Source organism: Stylophora pistillata, chromosome 4, assembly GCF_964205215.1.
Source record: "Stylophora pistillata chromosome 4, jaStyPist1.2, whole genome shotgun sequence".
Classification (NCBI taxonomy): Eukaryota; Metazoa; Cnidaria; class Anthozoa; order Scleractinia; family Pocilloporidae; genus Stylophora; species Stylophora pistillata.
In genome coordinates this window covers 27777022-27798422 of record NC_142522.1, presented here as the reverse complement: position 1 = coordinate 27798422, position 21401 = coordinate 27777022, and the positions used below count along the sequence as shown (strand labels likewise).

General features: G+C 38.9%; 3 protein-coding genes across 5 annotated transcripts; 1 reads left to right on the top strand and 2 right to left on the bottom strand.

Annotated features, from left to right (window-relative positions):
• Positions 1–12: 12 nt before the first annotated feature.
• On the bottom strand, positions 13–5009 carry LOC111329264 (uncharacterized). Of its 2 annotated transcripts, XM_088756027.1 has the most exons (5): positions 4992–5009; positions 4141–4470; positions 3141–3495; positions 1543–1623; positions 13–984 (listed from the first exon to the last, which is right to left on the bottom strand). In XM_088756027.1, exons 2-5 carry the CDS (start codon positions 4401–4403, stop codon positions 292–294), a joined length of 1392 nt encoding a protein of 463 aa, XP_088612153.1. In that variant the 5' UTR covers positions 4404–4470; positions 4992–5009; the 3' UTR covers positions 13–291. The 2 variants fall into 2 exon arrangements, with proteins under 2 accessions (XP_088612153.1, XP_022789635.2); XM_022933900.2 differs by lacking the exon at positions 4992–5009 and having other exon boundaries at positions 4141–4572.
• Positions 4999–18164, top strand: LOC111329258 (uncharacterized). Of its 2 annotated transcripts, none has more exons than XM_088756026.1 (14): positions 4999–5123; positions 6519–6728; positions 7378–7561; positions 7928–10605; positions 11066–11294; positions 11949–12052; positions 12536–12785; positions 13211–13302; positions 13697–13898; positions 14265–14311; positions 15112–15180; positions 15847–15923; positions 16346–16424; positions 17537–17631. In XM_088756026.1, the coding sequence occupies exons 1-14, from the start codon at positions 5049–5051 to the stop codon at positions 17564–17566; spliced, it is 4326 nt and encodes a 1441-aa protein (XP_088612152.1). In that variant the 5' UTR covers positions 4999–5048; the 3' UTR covers positions 17567–17631. The 2 variants fall into 2 exon arrangements, with proteins under 2 accessions (XP_088612152.1, XP_088612151.1); XM_088756025.1 differs by having other exon boundaries at positions 5006–5123; positions 17622–18164.
• On the bottom strand, positions 18064–21155 carry LOC111329260 (calumenin-A). Its single transcript, XM_022933895.2, has 3 exons — positions 20565–21155; positions 19843–20018; positions 18064–18902 (listed from the first exon to the last, which is right to left on the bottom strand). The coding sequence occupies exons 1-3, from the start codon at positions 21012–21014 to the stop codon at positions 18578–18580; spliced, it is 951 nt and encodes a 316-aa protein (XP_022789630.2). The 5' UTR covers positions 21015–21155; the 3' UTR covers positions 18064–18577.
• Between the last annotated feature and the right edge of the window lie 246 nt (positions 21156–21401).

Sequence of the window (21401 nt, the reverse complement as noted above, 5' to 3'; positions counted from 1 at the left end):
TCAAACATACGATCAATCCTTAATATACGTTTATTAATAAAGGAAGTTCGAGTATAAATAAATAGGGGACATAAATTATTTTCTGGTGGACCTGAGGTTTGACATACTGATGGAAGATAATTCAAACGTAGCCCTTGAAAATCTGTGCGCCTCTGATATACGTTTTAGAATTCAGCCATCTGAAAAGTTCCAGTGAATTCAGTGCTGGAGAACTTTCCTGGGATATTTTTTGGATGAATTTGGTGGTTCGAGTACAGTTGAACGCACGTACATTTCAGAATGCAAAAAAAGTCAAAGTTCGTCTCTTTTTCCCGACAGACATTCCCTTTTCGTCTCTATCGCTCGGGCGCTAGTAATATCAAGATAATTTATAGCAAGCTTTTTAAACTTCAATCTAAACTCCACAGCAATACGCTGCCTTGTTGGAATATCCCTGCTCAAGATCTTTTCATCCTGTGGTATTCCAGTAGTTCTACCTAACATTTCGTCTCTAAGGTGAAGCATTAACAAATTTAAGGCGACTACTTCGTCTTTGCAAGAGTATGAAGGGTTAGTTTCGACATGAAGCGAAGGACTGTTGAATATTTTCTTTAACTCAGATAATTTGCTCGGATTGCTTCCTGCTCGCACTAAATCGTCGATCTCTTTGTCCGAAAGTGCTTGTACTCTATAACTTGGAAGACCTGCTGCCTTAAAGGTGAATTTCTCTCTGTATATTATTTTGTTCTTGAGTTTTAACATGTCCACAAATCTTCTCCGCATCCTGCTCTTTTGCTCTGGCAAAGGGGTGAAGAATCTGCTTCCTTCAGAAACGAACAGGCCATATTCTAGAAGTGTTTGAACGCTGTCACCATTCGGATTGACGTCAATGAATATAGTGTCTCCCTCTTCAATCGTAGTGTTAACATATCTGTAACGTAGGGTGCCACCCTTGGTCCACCATGTTCCACCAACACTGGGCCGATATGTGAACATGTTCAGGCCCTGAAAAGTCAAAATAACCATACGTTTTCAACAACAAATGACATCGCTAATACCGAAACTAAACTTTTTTATCAGAATTTCGCACCAAATATTGAAGGTTGACACGGTGGTAGTTTCTAGAGAGACCCATAGACCTTACGCTTTAAAACGAAAGATGCACTGGTTTTATGGCAGGCATTTTAGGGTTCCAGCCTTGGCTGGAGCAGGACCCTCATATGGGCAACCTAGACTGGTGAAAACCTTGTGCTTTTTACACCTTTGCTGCAAATGGCAGGGAAAAAATTCCCAGTTTATATTAAAAATGCTGGACTGGTTATGAGCACAAGATTAGCCAATCAGATTCAAGAATTTAGGATTACAGCCCACTTAGATGTTTCAGAAAAATAAAAGAGGTTATCTTAAGTGTCAGACTGTATTCCTGCAGCCTCAGACCCAGATGCTTCTGCATTTGATCAGGCATTCTTTAGTAAGCTCTAATATTCATAAATGGCACTTTAGGGTCTAACACTTAAGACTCAAAATGACAAATCAGACTGTAGTGAAAATTAACTTACGTACTGGCACTAGAGTCCAGACTGGGTGTCCTGAGTGACTTGTTATGTTGTAACTGTTTGATTGAATGGCACAAACTGCATTTATCTGAAGCAAACATACAAACAAACAAACAAATTCAACATACACCTAATTGGAATAAATTGTCATAAAAAAAGCAAAAACACAAACATAGAAAAAAACAAAAAGGAATTTATTAGCCATTAAAACTACCCTTAGGCTAAATACCCTGCAGCCAAACAGTTTCCCCAAAATTCTTATACAAAAAAATCTTTCAAACTTCGCGAGAGTAACAGATGTTTAGAGATTTTGAGTGATTCCAAACATCAAAAATAATCTCTATGTGATGATGCCATGTCCTTATGCAATATCATAATTAATTTCAAGTTGGGTTTTTGAGTGTAAACCACAGATCTGAAATGGTCATTTCACCACACAAGCATTATTTAAATTTACCTAGAACTAGTAAAATCGCATCAGCAAGACTCCATTATCCATGTAAAGCTCTCAGTGTTTATAGTAGAAAAAAAAAAAAGAATACATGCAGCTGTTTCACGATGATACTCCTAGGTAATGTGACATTCAAGTCATAAACTTAACTCACAGAGCTTGAAATTACAAAAATTCTTGATTGCAATCTGCAAGTAATTCCTAAAATTTAGTCACAACCCTACTGGATCTAGAAATTAGAAACGAAGATTTCCTAAAAATTTCATGAGTGTTGCATGAGGTAGTTTCTGAAAAAGTGTGTTCGCAATAAGTTTCTTGGCAAGAAATCAACAATAAAAGTCATGCAACATTTAACTTGAATTTTGCAGGATTTTTCAAATAAAATTACAGCAACCAGTTTAAGTAAGACACAAGGCTGTTAAATATAATTTATTTATAAACTAAGCTGTAAAACAGTTGCAAAATCGCTACCACTGGAGAAATTTTAGTTGCAAAGAGTGAAATCTTTATTTGAAAATGCGCCCGATAAAAGGTGCAATTTCAAGGCCTGACTCACACTTAAAGAAGTTTTGTTTGCAAAATATCATGGTGGAATCAAAAGGAAAAGTTACTTATTGATCACTTAAAGGGTTCACATTTCAAGGGAAACACCAGCTTACTCAAACAAACAAGGAGACAAAAAAGACACTGACATATTTATCACATGAAACAAGCCAAAAAAATAAATGAGAATGAGCCCTAATAAGGTACCCCTCCACTTAACTGACAATTGAGCTAACCTCCTGGTTAGCTCAATTGGTTAGAGCGCCGGATTGTGTTGTGTGGGAGGTCGAGGGTTCAAGCCCCAGCTGGACTAATACTCATGGTCTTAAAATAAGTGAGGAGAATTTGCTACCTTTCTATAATCAAGAAATGGATAGATATTCTAGTCTTCTCGGATAAGGACGAACAAACTGTAGGGCCCGTCTCCTGCAGGGTTAGGGGTAGGAGACGTTAATTTCCCACAAACGAGATTACTGTGTTGTGGATGTCCTCCCCTGGGGTGGGATGGGAGGGAATTGGCCCTGAAAAGCTCCCATGGGGAGTGGTCAACTAACGTATGTAACGTATGTATGTATCAGTTACTGGTGTCAAGGTCTTAAATGATATTTTACCAAGGTCTCTGGAGTAAGCTCCTTTCCATAAAACAAGCCAAAGCTATTCAGTTTTGGTGTTATGTTAGCTGCCAGCCTGGAGGCCGTTTCCTTCCACTCAACTGCTCTCTCCATTAGTTTTTCATTTTGCAACTCACTCAGCTCCTCTTCACTCCACATCCACAATGCATTGCACTGATGGTTGACAAGGATATTAAAGTAAGGTAGCCATTGCTCATTGCTGGTGTGAATAGAATAAAGCACAAATATTGCCATCTGCATCAACTGCATTACTTGTCGTTCTAAGTAATCTGGACGTTTAAGGATCTGGTGCTGTAGAAGGGATAGCTGCTCAAGCGTTGGACCAATGGTTGACCTGAAACCACACAAAAATCACTGAATACTTTGCTCTGCATTGCTCACCCTAGATCAAATTTACTGGAAACAGTACAATTATATAATACAAAGTACTTTTGCTTATCACCAAATGAAATTTTATATTTTTCAACCTCCGTCTTTGATCGCTAATAGGTCGAAATTCTTCGTTAGTGCAAAATTAATTTTTTTTTCAGCTAACCATGTCAGGGACTGTGTGATTAAAATTCAATTTAAGGGGTGAAAAATGAAAAATAACCCCCTAGATTTGGAAGTGCAAACGAGTTCAAGGATCACAACACTGTAACTATTAAACTTGAGTCTAAAGAAAGTCTCATATATAAATTTTAATTTTTCCTTCCTATCAGCCCCCGTCCACCCTTTCTTCCTACCTGCCTTTATCTGACTGTTATTGATAAAACTTTCAGTAGGACTTCGTCGACACTACCATGGGTATCAAAGGTTTTTTTCTTTCTTTTTAGGGTGCTCGCATCTTACAACTTTCGGAACAAGGCAAGAAGGTATGCTTGACCACAAATGCCGGTTTTGTCTACAATTGACATTATAACATGGATTCAAGAAACCATTATATTCTATAGAAAGAGCAGCCTAGACATGTATGGGTCTAGAAAAGTTCTCACTGTACTTTTCAATCGCGGCAGAGTTCACTCGTAAGGACTCGGGAACCATCAAAATGGACTCTTTGTCTTCAATACGTCTATCAGCTACAGCAGCGAGCTTGTGGTCTTTCCTTTCAAAAAATTTGCAACGGCATTTTCCACCACGATCATCAAACCACTTACGAAACTCATCCACGTCACTACTTGTCTTTGATTCTTTGCCTTTGAGGAAACTAACGAAGTTCACAGTCAACACAAGAACGCTCGCTAAATTAAATTTAGCTTTCATTGTTCATAAATCCTTCGAAAAACTTCCAGAAACTTCGATGGAGCGTCTTCTGATACAATATAGCCGTCTAGGAAAGAGAAGACCCAAAATCAAAAGAATAGTGGTCCCATTAAAAATTTAGTATCTCGCAGGCAGGCAAAAGACTGAATTTTGAAAGGCACTCTCTTTTAAAATTGCGAAGAGATTAGGACCGAGTTGTGCTGGTTGCCAAGCAAAACCAATATGGCGGAGAGTTCGTCCATTGTAAACAAGCCTCTCCATTTGAAGTTTACTTGATAAGTGGTGATAATGTAGTCTCGTTATCGCTTTAAATTTGGAAATTTGGACTCAAGGAGTGGAATTTTTTTTTTAAGTTTTTGTATTCTTCCCTTTTGCCGCAAATGGCTTTGTGGTTAATCGAATTTTTGCATTTAAAAAAAAGTTGACTTGGAATTATTGATCAAGAAAAAGAGCTTCAATCATGGAGAAAGTGAGTTAAATTTGCTTTTTTCCCTAAAAGTAATGCGGATTATGCTACTAGGCATCACATACATCTTCATGATCACCTATCTCATGTTTCATTAAGGAAGATACTGGTATTATACTTACCAATTATTCCACGAGCGCGCGTTGGATATGAGATGTTATTGAAAACTAGATCATTGGATGATGCAATTCAAGACTTTTTATTGGCTTAGCCATTATGGTATATCAGCCAATATACCATATTCTACAAATATGGTAAGTGTACGTGTCAGGTTAAAATTAAATGGGAGCTAAAAATTTAATAAAATTTAATAATTTAATTTAACGTTTTTAATAAAACAATTATTCCACTCGCGTTTGTTGGATATGAGATGATTATAGACAACTCGGCGCTACGCGCCTCGTTGGATATCTATCATCTCATATCCAACACTCACTCGTGGAATAATTGTTAAATAGATAGCTATGCGCCTCATTGGCTATAATCATCCCATATCCAACAAGTGCGAGTGGAATAATTGTTTTATTAACAAAAAACGCCCCCAGCATATTTGACAAATCTTGTCGACTCTATTTTGTAGGAAGAAACCGGATATTACAATGTACAGATATTAGATTATGGTATATTGGTTCATATACCATAATGGCTAAGCACAGTAAAAAGTCTTGAATTGCATTATCCAACGATCCAGTTTTTAATAATATCAGTTAGCAAATGATGTGTTAGCGAAATCATGATGAACATTTTAATTGACTGTCCAAGACAGCATCTTAATCCCTGTTCGCCGTCTGCTGTGGTATTCCTACTGCATCAAATTTAGTCTATAGTAAAGAGGGCAATGGAGGCCAGTGGCTTCAAGCGTTAGCTGCAGCCATTTTGGTTACCTATGGCTTGTAAGAAAAACATTGGAAACGAAAACAAAAAAAAAAGAACGAGGTTAATATCCAGCCATCTCGACCAAACAGGCTTGGTCAATGAAGGATTTATTACAGAGCAAAAAAAGAATTGTTTTATTAAGAATCAAGAATGACTTGGTTATTTTGAGAGCTGGGAAAGATAGCCAATTGTGTTTGTAGTGCAATAACGCCGTGAGAATCATTCATGTTTTCTTTGTTTTGACTGTCCTCTGCTTCTTTTTTGTGACTCCATCATCAACATTGTCCAAAAAGTATGAGCTTTGGAAGTCTGCTTCCTGCAATGGTTTTCTTGCACAGGATCAAAGCAGGCAATCCAGACCTGTTTTTCTTGCTCAGTAGCCAATCAAAACACAAGATTTGCTTCATATTGCTCAAGCATGGAGCCAAAGATAAAAATAGGGATCAAATTATCAGTATATGAGCCAATGTGCACCTATCCCAGTCCCCCCTAATCCAATAATAACCTTAACTTGTTATCAGTTAACTGTTGTTGGGTCAGGGGAGGGGGGGTGGGTACACAGCTGCTCAGAAACTGACAATGATCTAAGTATTGCATAATTTTTTTTGGTGCCTAGAATATTTTCTTCTGGCAACCATTTTATGATTATAAGGGGTGATTTTGAAATATGCTGATTTTGACACCCTGAGCTATTAAAATGAGAGGATTCAAAGATGAATTATGACAAGGTTGTTGTTGTTGTTTTTTTTTTTTTTTCACCTCTAAATTTGCAGTTGAAAGCACTTTGCTCAAAGGGAGACAGAGCCTTCAAAAATGAACAATTCCTTCAAGCCATTAGCTTTTACTCTGATGCTTTGATACTTTCACCTCATGATGAAGGAATTCTTGGCTGTAGATCGGCAGTATATGCCAAGTTAGGCATGTTCAATGAATCCAAAAAGGATGCTGAAGCTCTCACAAGCATAATTCCACAGAAACCCAAGGTAAAGTACATTAAATTTTGAAGAAGTTTATAGAAATTCAGTTTCTGATTGCAAGCATAACAGTTATAAAATTTTACAATAAAATTGCTATTATCATAAATAAATTAGTCACTTGAGTCACAGATCAGATTTCAACAGCTAAAGTATGTGACTGAATGTGTTAAACCCATTTTTTAAAACTACAGGGCTGGAGGAAAATAGCTTTGATATGTGTTATGGTAGTGTTTATAATTTTTTGGGGGATAATACAGTAAATTTCCATTTTTAAAACTGTTCTTAATTTGTAAGCAAGAGATGAGGGGTGTTAAAGGGTTTATGTGTTTTTTCATATTCTGGGTTTAGAGGCTCCAGGTTAAACCTCTGTTGGGTCATCATGTTCTTAGGAAAGAATCTAACTTTAACAGGACTTCTTTTCACCAAGAGGAGTAATTGAGTACTGGTAATTTGTAAGGAAACCTAAAAAAAGTGTTCTTGGAAAAAAGTGCATACTTGTTGTCCCTTTATGATGCAAAAACTAGAATAAGCTCAGGCCCAATGGGCCCCTTGTTGCAAATGGAAAATTTACCATGCATTTACCTTAATTTAATTTGTATGGATCTCCAGTCTGGTTAAAACAAAAAAATAACATGGTCATCCTTTTGGCACATAGGGCCATTTCTTGAGAGCTGTCTCACTTGAAAACCTTGGAAATTATAGAGAATGTTTAAGGTCATACCTGAAGGCTTATGAGCTGGACCCAGCACACCCAACTGAACTCCTGGTAAGCATTGTTGGAGCTGTTGGATGCATTTGCCAGATGTCAGAGATGGAAGAAATTTCTCTGTCAGATCAAGGTACAGTGAAAATATTATCAATCTTTTGATATGTGAATAGTTCTCACTTATCTTGACTATCTTAACCACTGCTGTAGGCCTAGGCTTGCTAGTAGGTTTATATGCTTAATCCTGACCTGTGTAGAAAGCTCAAGATTTTATGATTCAAGGGCTTACCATCTGGCTAAGACCCTAAAACCTCAAAACAGAAATGGTGCACTCCCCTTTCCTTGCTCACGGTCTGGATTGACCACTAAAGCTAATGAACAAATCATATAGTCAGTAATTTTCATTTTGTAATAATGAAACCTTTCATATACATAAATTTAATTCTTAGATTTTACGTGGTATTTGTGCTTCACATGGCTTTAAACTGGTTAATTTCAGGAGCAAGCTTTCAAAACTTTGAGAGTTTTGTCCAACTTGGTAAAAGGTTGTATGAAACAGAAAATTACAAGATTTGCATAAGTGTCATCAGGACAGCCTTAAAGGCACATTATGGTTGGGATGAACAACTGCTGTACTCACAAGCAAGCATCAAACATCAGCATGGTGTAAAAGATTTTGAGAAGACAAACAAGGATATGCAAAGCCGCAACCATGTCTCTAACGAGTTTGATTCAGAAGTCGCCCATTCTGGCTATGGGTTTGCATCAATTTATGTTGTGACTGGTGACTATGGAACAGAAGAAAAAGAAAGCCGTGAGGACAGCCAAGGGTCACTGCAGAATGGCAGAGCAGTTATGTTGGCACTGCTTGTTATGTCTGAAGCTCACTACTGTTTGTATCAATACAGTAAAGCTCTCTCTGTCTCTCAAAAGTGTCTTTCTGTTGCTTTAGATTTCAAGGAAAAAGAATATGAGATAAAGTGCTATGTTAAAATTGCAAACATCCATCACAGACTGGCGCAGTATGTTCAAGCTGTGTCTTACAATGGCAAGCTGTTAGCTGTGGGAAGAGATCTGCAGAGGAGTGGTGAGGACAAAGAAAAATACCAAAAATACTGGAATAATGACATTGAACGAAGAGCAGTCTGGAATTTATCTGCAGCGTACAAACTCATGGGTGACTACAAAAAAGCCTTACACCATGCACAAGAGTACATGGATGTATTGAAATTTATTGACCAGGAAAATCTCACCACAGCTTACTCAAATCTAGGTGAGCTGGAATTACTGCAAGGTAATTATGAGAGATCTTTGGAGTGCCACAAAATTGAACTGCAACTTTGCAAGAAGTTTAATGACCGTGATGGTGCTGCCTATGCCTTTGGGAATATTGGCACCGTGTATGCAAACATGGGAAACTTTCGTTCAGCAACTGTCAATCACAAACAACACCTGAAACTTGCTCAGAACTTGAATGATAAAGTCTCAGAAGTTATTGCATTAAGGAACTTTGGATGCCTGTTTAAACTCATGGGTGAGCATGCCAAAGCTCTTGGTTATTTTGAGCAACATTTGCAGCTATCCAGATTGAACAAGATGGAGGAGCTTCAATGTAAGGCATATGGACTTGTTGGTGCTTGCTACAAAGACCTTCACCAGTTACACCATGCTCAATATTATTATGACACATGTTTGAAGTTGGCTGTTGAGCAAAATGATCTAGAAGAAGAACTGGAATGTAATCTTGCCCTTGCACAGATTTCAAAGGCCATGAGAAATTTTGAAACTTCCCGCCATTACTTCAACAAAGCCATTCCCATCTTGGAAGACAAGCTGTTGTCAAAGTGTGGCAATATGTTGATTTACAAAGATCCCTTGCTTGAAAAGCTGGATCAGTGTTATAAGGACCTGCAAGAAGCCCTGATAGAGATGAATTTGGAAGAGGAGGCCTTAGAAATTGCTGAACATTGCAGATCAAGAATTCTTGTAAGCATTATTAGACATAAGAAAATTCTTGCCAATTCAGAGGCCCTGTCAACACCATGTCAGCAGCTTGTTACAGCATACTCAGCAAAGGATATTATTGGTATCATTGATTCGCAGCAAGCAACATTGTTGTTCTTTTCTGTTATTCCTACTGGCTTTCTCTTGTGGGTTCTGTCACCAGGGAAGGGCGTCATGAAATGTCATTGGCACAAGAGTTGTGACCATTCTACCTTTGCCTACAAAATTAAACATTGTATCAAACAGTTTCATGGCACCCGCAAGGAGAGCTACCATTGTGATCACCGAGCTCTACCTGACTCTGTCACAGGGAAATGCAGTGAGTCAGCGGATGAAAGAGAAGGCAAAAAATTTTGCTATCATTGTGAATTTCTTTACTCTACCAAACTAACTCCGCTTCAGAAGTTGTACCATCTGCTTCTAGGTCCTATTGAGGATCAGCTGAAAATTGAGCTTGGAAGGGGTGTCAGTGAACTGGTTATTATTCCAGACTTGGAGGTCAATTCAGTTCCTTTTGCTTGTTTACAAGAAAAAGAAGGGAAATACTTACATGAATTCTTCAATGTCCGCACTCTGCCATGCATTAGAACAATTTCACAGAAAGGAGAAATGCTTCCACAGTCGTCAATTGCAGAGAAGCAAGTGGCGGATGCTTCCAAGATTCTTGTTCAAGGAAATCCAACTATTTCAAAAGTAGATTTGAATGGAAAGGTATGGAGTCCAAGGAAACAATCTGATCTCGCAGAAGAGGAAGTGAATATTATTGCGTCGTTGCTGGGAGTGGATCCAATTTCGGGTCATCGGGCAACCAAGGAGCACTTCCTTACGATGTTGCCCCAAACAAGCGTGGTTCATTTAGTGACCTACGGAAGCTGGCCAGATGCCTGCATTGCTCTGTCTCCAAACACACATCATTATGGTGACCCTCCATCAGAAGATGCATTCTTAGTGAAAGTGTCGGACATAGCCATGTTAAAATTGTCTACTAAGCTTGTTGTGTTAAATGCATGCTGTGGGTGTGGCCACCAGTATTGCCAGTTAAAGCATGCAAGCTTCCATCTGGCCACAGCACTCCTAGCTGCTGGTGCACAGTCTGTGATCATACCTCTGTGGTCTGCCCCTCAGGCTACAATGCTTAACTTGTTTTACAAGTTCTACAGTGGTTTGGAAGAGGTATGTCTTGTAGTCAGCCAGTTATGGCATGATGAAGCCCTAGAATAACGTACAGTAACGTACAATAACCTAGAATAATGTACAATAACGTACTCTATTTCCGTCGGTCTTTTTTTCCGTACTTTCTTCCTCCCCGTGAAGAGAAAAGCAACGAAGTGTTAATCGTGGGGAAAAACGTCGCAAAAATCGCAGTAAAAAACCGGTTATGAAAAGGAATTCAAATATTTGATTGAACAAACTTTTCGTAGTGTATCCAAATAATTCCAAATCCTTCGCTCTGGCAAGCGGGAAAGCAAACATTGAAAATTGGAGGATACGGGAGTCAGTTTCAATGTTATCGTGAACCGCAAACCAGATAGAGCGCGAAAAACGTAATTGAGTAGCGCTTCATTTGTTTATTGCCAGTCTGTCAGAGTGATTTCGAGATTATTGAGTATTTGTTTTTAACCGTTGTCTGTAGGGCCGAACTGTCAGTGAATCACTAAAAGAAGCCTGGACTCTTTTGAGGAGTGTCGAGCACATGTCGGCCCCAGACTCCTGGGCGTCATTTGTTCATGTTGGGTTTGACACCACAGTGGATTTTATGAAGCTGAGATATCAGTTATTTGATGGGGTATTGGATCAAGTGGTAAAAAGTTCATCTCCGGAGAGGTTTCCTCTGGTCACAGCAGAGATACTGGACAGCAAAGGTTAGTCTGGCAGTTTTGTTCTTTCTGATTTTAAAAGAGCTTTCTATCAACAAGTTATGGTGAAGCTCGTTCTATGCGGTTTAAACGGATAGCGAGAGTCTACTCTTCAATTACGTATACCTTTTGCAATATTCGGCTCTTACACATCTCTTTCCAATCATGGACTGCATAATCTGACAGGCAAGCTCCGAGAATAGGATAGCGATCTTAGAGTGATAAGCAAAGTCTCAGGAACGGAAGGAAAAAAACTGAGTTGCATTTTTGAGTTGAATAAATCTCGCATGTTTTGAAGCAGTGAGCCTTTCAACCCTTCAACGGCGAGAATTGATTGATATGTAACGTCTGCTAACAATAACATTACCTGATCCACAAACAGGTGATGATAGAGACTTACTTATTGGTCCGTGGGTGATATGTGACGTCTGCCAACAATAGCATTACCTGATCCACAAACAGGTGATGATAAGAGACATACTTATCGGTCCGTGGGTGATATCTCGATATAACACCAAACTCTCTTAACTAATTTACAGAGAAATGTATAGCAGCTAGAAAGGAGAATTCCCGGTCAGATCTTGAAAGCTAAAAGGGTTTTAAGGTGTCTTACAATAGAACCTTTTTTTTAATATTGGGTGTTTTTATTTAACTTGGCAGTTCCTTCAGTTGCGTTTAAAATGAAGAAATTTCAAGAACTGCTGACACAGCTCTTGTTAGAGCACACATCAGTGTCGCATGTGCTGCCAGCTCTCCGGGACTTGGTAAGATAGGGGCTAACTTCATGCGTGCACCACCAATAAATTCTGGTTATTTCTGTGTCATGTATTTATTAGCCTTCATTTGGGGTAAATTTTACGTTTCAAATCCGGAACTGTTAGTCGTGTATCATGTTACCATGGAACATTGGGAAAATATTTATCTTAGCAGATTACAATGTTTTTAATTTGATCGACTTCTTATGAATACAAGATAGATGCATTTTTTTTTATCGTGGATAATCAAGTCTGAATTTACCAAGTGTATGTTGGGGCCATGTGCCCCACCCCTCATTAGTCGCACAACCGTCTACTGACCAATCTCTCTGATCTCAGCCGCGGTCTTTTCTCAGATGGTATGAGATGTATTGACTCGCAATTCCAAACCTTATTACCTGAAGTATTCGCTTTGTTGTGAGTGTTTTACGTAATGACTAATTTTAAGTAAACCCTTGGCCATTCACTCTCTTTCTATTTTTAAACTTTCAGATTCAGTTGGCTCATCAAATGCTCTTGTTGACTCACCATCCTGAGCTCCTTTCGAAGGGGGACCCAACCATGTGTGCACAACTGAGCTCCCATGTCCTGGAGTCCCCTTGCGCCAGAGAGTTCCTCGTCTTCTTAGGGTTTGACTTTCAAAAGGATGGTGCACACGAGAAGGATCCATTCGTTGTGTTTCCTCACTGGGACCCTGACGAGACCCTGACAATGACGTCACAAGTCCTGCCGGCTGTTTGTGGTAAGAGGCGTTCAAGTGTCATCAGCAGTCGTGTACGAGTTGTGTTCGAGTTGAACGTAAAGGTTATTGCAAGGCGAAGGAGTTATAAACAACTCTGCTCGATGACCCACGTTCGTTTTAGTAAAAGTAAATTGCCTCACATGGCATAGAAAGCACAAATTATCTGTTTGGTAAAATAGAAAATCACCAAAACAGGTAGAATAAACCAAAAATAGACGAGAATGGTTGAGGTTTTACAGCCTTGAACAGATTGCAAATAAAAAATCTCAATTTGTTGGGTGAACTGTTTTTTTGGGATGTGTCTTTCTTCAAACGTTTATGGAAAATTAGGACTGAAAAACGTGCATAATTTTCCCATTTTGTTTGCTCATTGTTTATTTATTTTTTTTAAGTATTTGTTTCTATTTACTATTTCAATTGTGTAGATATCTTGAAGGAATCTTCCAGTGGAGGTTACGCCTTAGCTAAGATCACAAACACTTTGAAGAAAAACACGATGGAAAAGCTCAAAGAATTTGTAAGTATCTTATCACTTCAGTTACTCGGCATGCAGCAATGATTTCTCCAATGAAGCTGGATATATATCCACGACTGCTTCTATAAATAGATAACTACCGACACTTATCTTATTTATAATCGTTCCAATACATTATGTAAGGGGCTAACCATTTAACTTTTGAGGGGGGGTGGGTGATTTTGAAAAAAAATTTCCTGCAAGCGCTTGTTGGAAGAAAAAAATTGCATGCAGCCCAAATGTAACAGAAAAAATGTATAAAAAAATCGGAAAAAAAAATATCCTGCACAGCACATTGCTATAGAAAAAAAATTCTTGATGACCAGAAATCACCCACCCCCCCCCCTCGAAAGTTAAATGGTCGGCCCCTAATCATACGTTCTTTTACCCGCCTCAGCTCAGCTTAAGCAGTCGTTACCCTGAGAGGATCATGAAGACGAGTGACTTTGTCCTCCGCTCATTGTGGTACAATCCCGAGCTGCAGCAGCTCCTTGCCTCCCTTGGCTTTTACGAAGTAGGACAGTCATTACTGTTCAACAAGACCGAAGGAAACCAGCTCTTGTTGAAATCTACACTGGCTGTGGTCACAGCTATGCTTGGTACGGTGCTAATAACCTCCATTAATCTAGGCGGAAGTTTTTTTTTTTTTTTTAAGGAAAAATTTTTAAACTCGGCTATAGCAACAGGAAAAAGGTCTTCAAGTAATGAAAAAGTTTGTTTTATCTCTAGGTTCTGTCTTCCTCTTCTTTCACCTTATTTTTCCGAGAAAGAAAACAGCAAGAACAATGAAACAGAAGCAAAAGTTAAGGGCCCAGTTGTATAAAAGATGGAAACGCTATCTAACGGATAAATCGCTATCCGGCGGATAAGTGAAAGCAAAACGTATAGCGTTATCCAGCGGATAGCGTTATCCAAACCTTTGAACAACCGGGGCCTGACCTGTTCTTTGTCTGCTCTCTTTGCAGATTACATGGAGAGAGGGAAAACACGGACTTCGTCATCCCATCGTCAGGTAAATAGTCTATTTGGTCTAAAGAGCAATCCACTTACTGGTTGTCCACACTCTATATTTTAGTGCTGCCCGCTCAGCTTTGATCATTGGAGACACGGTGACCTATCGATTGGCGTGTTGATTGTGGATCGATAGGTTGGGTTTCGTGTCCAGGGATCAGTATGCCATGTTCTTGAGAATGGCACCTCTTTTCTTGCACCGACGATTCTAATTCTAAATGGGTTACCAGTGAACTGTTAGGGGGGGAACTCAATGGATTGTTGAGGAGATTGGGAAGAGCTGGCACAACGTAGCATATCACTTAAGGAGTAGAAGTACTACACCGTTTACTTCATGTTATTGAAACCAGAATAAGCGCTAGTCTGCAGAGCAGGCGTCATTTTTTGGCGTTTTTGAGTTTAGTAGAGGTTAGCGTGGGGGAGGGGGGGGGAGAGCTTAGCTTCGCTGCGCCTATGTAAGCCTTTTTGCAGACTGAATAAGTTCCAGCTCTCTTTTGCTTTCTTTTCAAAAAGCTGTTTGTATTTAATTACGTATCATGACAAGAGAATCGGGGTAGTGACAATAAAGTAACTGATTAAAGTGGAAAGGATTATGTGGATAAACCTGATCAGTTACATTACGCTGAGACGGAAGCAGCCGAGATTATTGACAGAGGAGAATTTTAAGGTTTACATCGACTTCAATCCACTTGAGGTCCTCGCAAAAACCACATCAGTGACGTATCGAGAATGTCATTTATAGTCTGTGGCCAAAATCACTTGTCATGACTATGTTCCCTTTCGTTTTCTTGTGTGTTTCAGTCTCTCTCTTTTGGTGGACGTCCCGCCAAACTTGCCTCACTCTCGCCCCAGCTCACACCATCCAAACAGGTCAGTTTCGTATAAGTAACTAGCTATGAGACCTTCAAGAGGAAGTTTCCAATGAGTGTAGGAAAGTGATCCAAGATTGGTTTTGCTTTATTTTACTCTTTGATTGCTTTAGAAAACTCGTATTACCCTCTCAATCAGCCACATGCAGAACGATATAACCAAACACGATTTCGACACTCGCCTGTTTTTTTTTATTATTATTGCTATTATTAATTGTGTCTCACTGTCATATCATTTTAGTTTTGGTTTTTCATTTCTCCATCGAAATGTGGCCCAACGGGAGTTACCTTTTCCTTTGCATGGGATGTTATGACTTTGTAGCGGGGAACAATTCCCAAATTAGTTTAGTCTCCCTCGCAGCCGCTGCGAGGGAGACTAAAATTAGTTCCGTAGAGATCGATGAATTAAAAATCGAGTTAAACTACCAGAAGCTGGTAGTTTAACTCGGTAAATTGGCCACCGCAAAGTGTTTTTAAGCCGACTTTCGAGCGTCAGAGCGAAGAAAATAAAAAGAAAACGGTAGTTTGGTAGTGATGTATGAGGTATGGCTTGTTATGTAAGTAGCCTTTTTGTGGGCCACTCACTGAATGTTGTTAAGAAATGACGACAACACTGAACAACAACAACAACATCAAAAAACAACAATAATAATCTCTTTCACTGCAGATTGTCATGGAGACTCCATGGATGTCCACAAAGTCTGATAGGAGTGAAAACGAATTAAAGATGGTCCTTGCTAAAGAGTAAGTTTCCAGTGTCTTAAACTTTGTATAGAGTACTTTCACTGGCGTGCTGAGTAGCTATGAAAACGAACTGGAACAAAATTTTGTAAACCTCTTTACGATAGAAAATAGTTTAAATCCCTCAGGATGGGCTTGGCACAACAGCGCGGCTGTCGTTCTTTCTTATTGGAGTATTAAAATGGCCGCCGCGAAAAGTCCTCTTTTGCTTCAGTATTGTGATGTCATTGTCAGTATGTTAATTGTTTTGTTGCAGATCGTTGGGAAAAGTAGTTTAACACTAGAAGTAGTTTGAAGTGTCTTAGGTGATTGTGACACACAGTAGAACAGGTAGTCAGAGAATGCGGTATAGTGAATAATTTCTTGACTAGTCTCGTTCTGAAAGAAAAAAAGACCTAATGAATGTGAACTTACTTTTTTCGTAGATTGGAAGGAATCAATGAAGAGTTTGCTGGTCATGCGACGAGAGCAAATTACTGGCACGCTCAGTTACTCCGAGCGCAGGTAGACATGTGATAATAATATGTTCATTCTCACGTACTCTGTTTCAGATGTTTCAAAATGTAAACAGTTTTAATTTTGGTTGCGAACTTCTTTGCGCATAATGGATATACCTATGTTGCTTTAAACAAAGCTGTAGCAAAGTACGTAAAGGTGATTTCGGACACAGTTTCGTTATGGGTATAAGTGCAACGAAACTCACAAACGGTGTCAGTTTTAATGTTGTTGGAACGCAGTACTGACAGAGAATGAAGGAAATAAGAACGTCAGGGAAGGGTCGATAAACAAGCTAGTTAGGTTGCAAACCGGTAACATTGCACTAGGTAACACAAGGGGACGCAGTGAATTCTCTCGAGAGGGGTCAGGGAAGGGTCGATAAACAAGCCAGTTAGGTTGCAAACAGGTAACATTGCACTAGGTAACACAGGGGGAGGCAGTGAATTCTCTCGAGAGGGGTCAGGGAAGGGTCGATAAACAAGCCAGTTAGGTTGCAAACAGGTAACATTGCACTAGGTAACACAGGGGGACGCAGTGAATTCTCTCTAGAGGGGTCATACATAGGTGTCTTATTGGTATTTGGGAGGGGTACCTATCAAGTTACTATATCATCTTAAATTATCGCTTATTCTTGATCTAGAGGAGGTCTCATGCACCTGGAACTCTATACCCCCTCTAAGTCTCGCTCTGTTAGCACTCTGGCTGGTAAATGTCAGTCAACACACGATTCCCGAGATACCCAAACTCTGTTTGAAAACTCGTCTTCCTAGAAAGGATTTTCACTTGGCCTCTCTTGGCTTCTTGGGTTTTTGTATCTTGGAAATAGAATGTTATTCTATTTAAAAGTAATTTTTAAGTTCATTAAACTTAATGATTTTTTTCCACGATTTCCGACATCTTACCCACCCCGGCATACCCCCTCCATATTTTCAACTTTAATAAATTCCAAGGCTTAAACAATAAGTTACCAGTCTAAGAAACCACAATCTATTTCACCGTCAATGAATCGGATGACTACAGTGAGATGAAGTAGTCTGTTAAAAATTGCCACCCTTAGTCTTCTGCTCTTACAAGTGAATTTCAGCGGTAAGAAATAACGCTTAAAAGTGTCGTTTTAGGGAAAGAAATACAGCAGTGGGCCAGGTTAGCTATAGGTTTGGTAAACCGACAAATGTGTACCGTAAACCTTTCCCTCTTTCCCAGTCTGCCCCCAGTTCTAAACTTCCAGTCATTGGGAGTAAGACTCAGGAAAAGCAACCTTCAAGAAAAGCACAAACCAAAGAAAAGGCGGGAAAAGTGAAGGTGCAAGCCGGTATGACACCCTCTTGCAACCGGCGGCTTGTAGAGGAGGAGCCACGGCTTTCAATCAACGCCACCAGAGAGAGGCGCAACGAGATCTACAGGATTTATGCACAACGATTTGATGACATTGCTATGCACAAGCGGCATAGGGTTCGACAGCTGTTTACGTCGCAGATTGAAGATCATGGATGAGAACACCACTGATAATTAGTGCGCAACTGTTCAACTTCATTGCATTTTTTAAGCAAACTATTTTTGTAAAGATATTTGAAATACGTCGAGCTTTGTTAGATCTGAATTGTAAATAAACTCAGATCGTTATTATAAATATGTTATGATAAACTACTGTTATTGTAATTTATTCCAACAAGGAGATGAATGAAGACCTCATATTACAATTTTTTTCACGCAGAAGTAGTCGTTATTAAATTGTATTAGCTACGATCTTAAACTCACGAAAAGACAAAAAGAAATTTACTTCCCCGACAAACCTTGACACTCTAAAATGACGTTCACTGCCTCTTGTAAAATAGATTATTAGCATTACTGGGAAACTTTAAGCTTGAGCATTAACAAAACAGAACGTAATTAACCGAAAATTTTACAATCTCTTTGGCTGTGCTTGTTATCACTTCCCCAAACAACAACAAAAAAAAATAATTTGGAAAGCAAATATCTCAGATATACGGAGCTCAACAGCAATTGCATACATAAAAGCCTTCGCTGATTACTAGGATTTTTATTTGTAGACCAAAAGAGATAAGGTTTGGTAGAAAAAGGAGAGTCGGCTTTGACAGAATACTGAGACTAATGGATATATATATATCGTGTAACCCTAATTTAACTTTTTCTGTGAACTAGAGTTCCGTATGTTTGACTTTTCTCAAAGTTTTACCATGATCGGTGGCTAGACTTCCTACAAACAGATTCCAGTGAAGTAAAATTTCATCAACAGAGAGAAATCCATCAGCGTTTTCATCTGTTCCGTCGATGAGATGAGCTGTTTCGTCGTGGGAATCATTCTTTTCGGGAAAGACCCATTCTCTCGCTTCTTCACGGTCCATTTTACCGTCTTTGTTTTTGTCGAATCTTGAGTGAAATTCTGCCCGGTGACGCACTACCCAGGCTGGTGGTTCTTTTTCCTCGTGGTACTGGCCTAGAAATTCGGCGACGGTAATGAGGCTTAAAAAAAAAAAAATAGTGTGAGTGAAACCTATAGCAGCTTTTTGAAAATCGGAACGCCGTATGGGAATATAAAAGGGCGCCGGTGAAAACGCGTAAGTCGTCGAGTACAATTCGGGCCGACGAAATTAAACCAGGGAACATCGAACGGCGCAGGCAGAGAGTGGCACTGGCGAAAGCTCTCGCACTGCGGTTGGAGTAATATGCAAGGAGAAAAGTTCGAAACAATGATAATGAAAAATAAAAGAAAAAACTAGTTTATATACATACGTGTATTCTATCGCGTGTGAGAAGGGGAAGTCTCGCGCGTACATCGCATCAACAATGTCTAGCTTATTTCTCGCGTTCGATATCAGTTAAAGATCGGTCATTTTAATTTGTTGTGCAACCGAAAAACAATCAATCAATTTTATTGTTAAAATATTATATCCCTAGCCTAGTTAGTTAACTCGTTGTTGTTGCAACTTGTGTGTGTTGTTTTTGTGTCTGCTTGTGTGTAAGCCTGGACAAATTGATTTAAAATTTGTGATACTGAGATTCCCATCGTTAAACCTAGATGCTTTGGGAGGAAACAATAAAAATTATGTTTAAATACAAAAGAAGTAAAAAACCGAAAAACTAAAACGGGGCAAATTAAGTGGATTGATAAATGATTGTGATTGTATTATTTTTTTTTTTTGGAGGCGATGTGTGTGTGGGAGGAAATAGATTCCCACATTCTCTGCTTACATTTTGTAACATTAAATCATAAAAATAGCTAAATAATTTGGATATATCAACAAAGTTTAAGTGATAAATTGGCCACCGTAACGATTCCAAAAGCTGACGTTTCGAGCGTTAGCCCTTCGTCGGAGCGAATAGAGGAATTGTGGGTTGTGTGTGCTTTTAAAGGCAGAGAAATAGCTAACTTTGTTAAAAAGATTTGTGTTTTTTTCCATACCCGTCGTCGTTTTGGTCCACGTCCTCGATGACTTCATCTAACGCAATTTCTTGCATTTTGACGTTCTCTTCGGGATGCTCAAAATCCACGTACTCGTCCCTGTTCATTTTACCATTTTTATCTGCGTCTGTGATGTTGAATTTGTACTCTTTTTTTCGCATTTGACGGCGTAAATTCTGTTGATTGAAGTCAGAGTAAAAGCATTGAATATCAAAGCGATCTTCGCTGTAATGAAGACATAAAAGTATTTTGAGTAAAGACTACTCTCCGTCTAAAGTCAAATTCTTCTTTTTTCAAATTTTACCATTTAAAATGTTTTAGTAACCGCAGTTCATCACTTTCATATCATGATCAGTCATCACTTTCATATACAGTTCAAAAACTTTAGTTCTTGCATCCTTTCTCTTGAATGTAACCACGATAAATGGCACTCGGAGCTCTCTAAAACAGTTTGCGGACAGAACTTTGATTTGGGTTTTTTGTCTTTCTTATCAAGGCGAAATTCTGGATGTCTGCAAAACTGTTAGGGGAATTAACTTTATTTTAAGAGATATCGGAATTTAGCTGCCGGAGAAACAGGGAAAAAAAAATCGATTCGCATAATATTTTTCAACCTGTTTTGGTGTCGACGATGTAACGTGTTACAACTGAAAACTTATATATATAGAATTGAAAATATAATTTTCTTACAATGTGACAACCTTAATAGAACAATCACTTACGTGGTCCTTCGGAAGATCATAATTATCCCATTGTCCGTATTCCGATTTTCTGTATTCTTCCCAAGAAATCTCACCGTCTCCATCTTCGTCCTCTTTAGCGATCCTTTTGTCCACATCTTCGTACATGAATGCCTTTCTCTGTTTCTCTATCCACACCCTGAGTTCATCTTCCGAAACCAGACCATCCTTGTTAGTGTCAATCATTTTTGTAACAATAACTCGAAGCCTTTTTTTGGATTCTTCTGGAGTTAAATGATCAAATTCCTCCGCCTCTGGCCCGAGGAAGGCTTCATGATCGTAGCGTACATCGTGTTCCTGGTTTGCACCGAAATGCTCGTGTTTGTGAAAATTATCTTTGTGTGGCTCTACTGCGCAGGAAAAAGGAGAATTGAAACTAAGAATTACTGAAAATGCTAAGAAATGCAAAGATCCGAAAGTAACAGGTTGCATTGTCTCCTCAAAAGAATAACAGGTGAATTTCTCCGTTCTGTAATTTGGTAAAAATTTAAAACGCTTTTTTGAAGGTTACGAATGACTCAGCAAAGAAATGTGGATACAATGTCTGAGCATCGTCAGTGATAGCATTTAAATTAGAAACAGGAATTCCCAATGTGTTGTAACAAAACCAATCAGTTTTTGCCATGAGTTCGCTAGTAGACAGCTGTGTAATCGCTGTTTGCGCATTTTAATTACGACTTTGTTATCGTTCATGAATAAACAGTTAGATTCACAGCTGAGGAATACTATTGATGACGAAGCTTTTTAAAAAATCCTGACGTGTCAAATTTTTACTGTAATTCGTCAACTGGAAAACTGAAGTTATGGTGAGTTTCATAA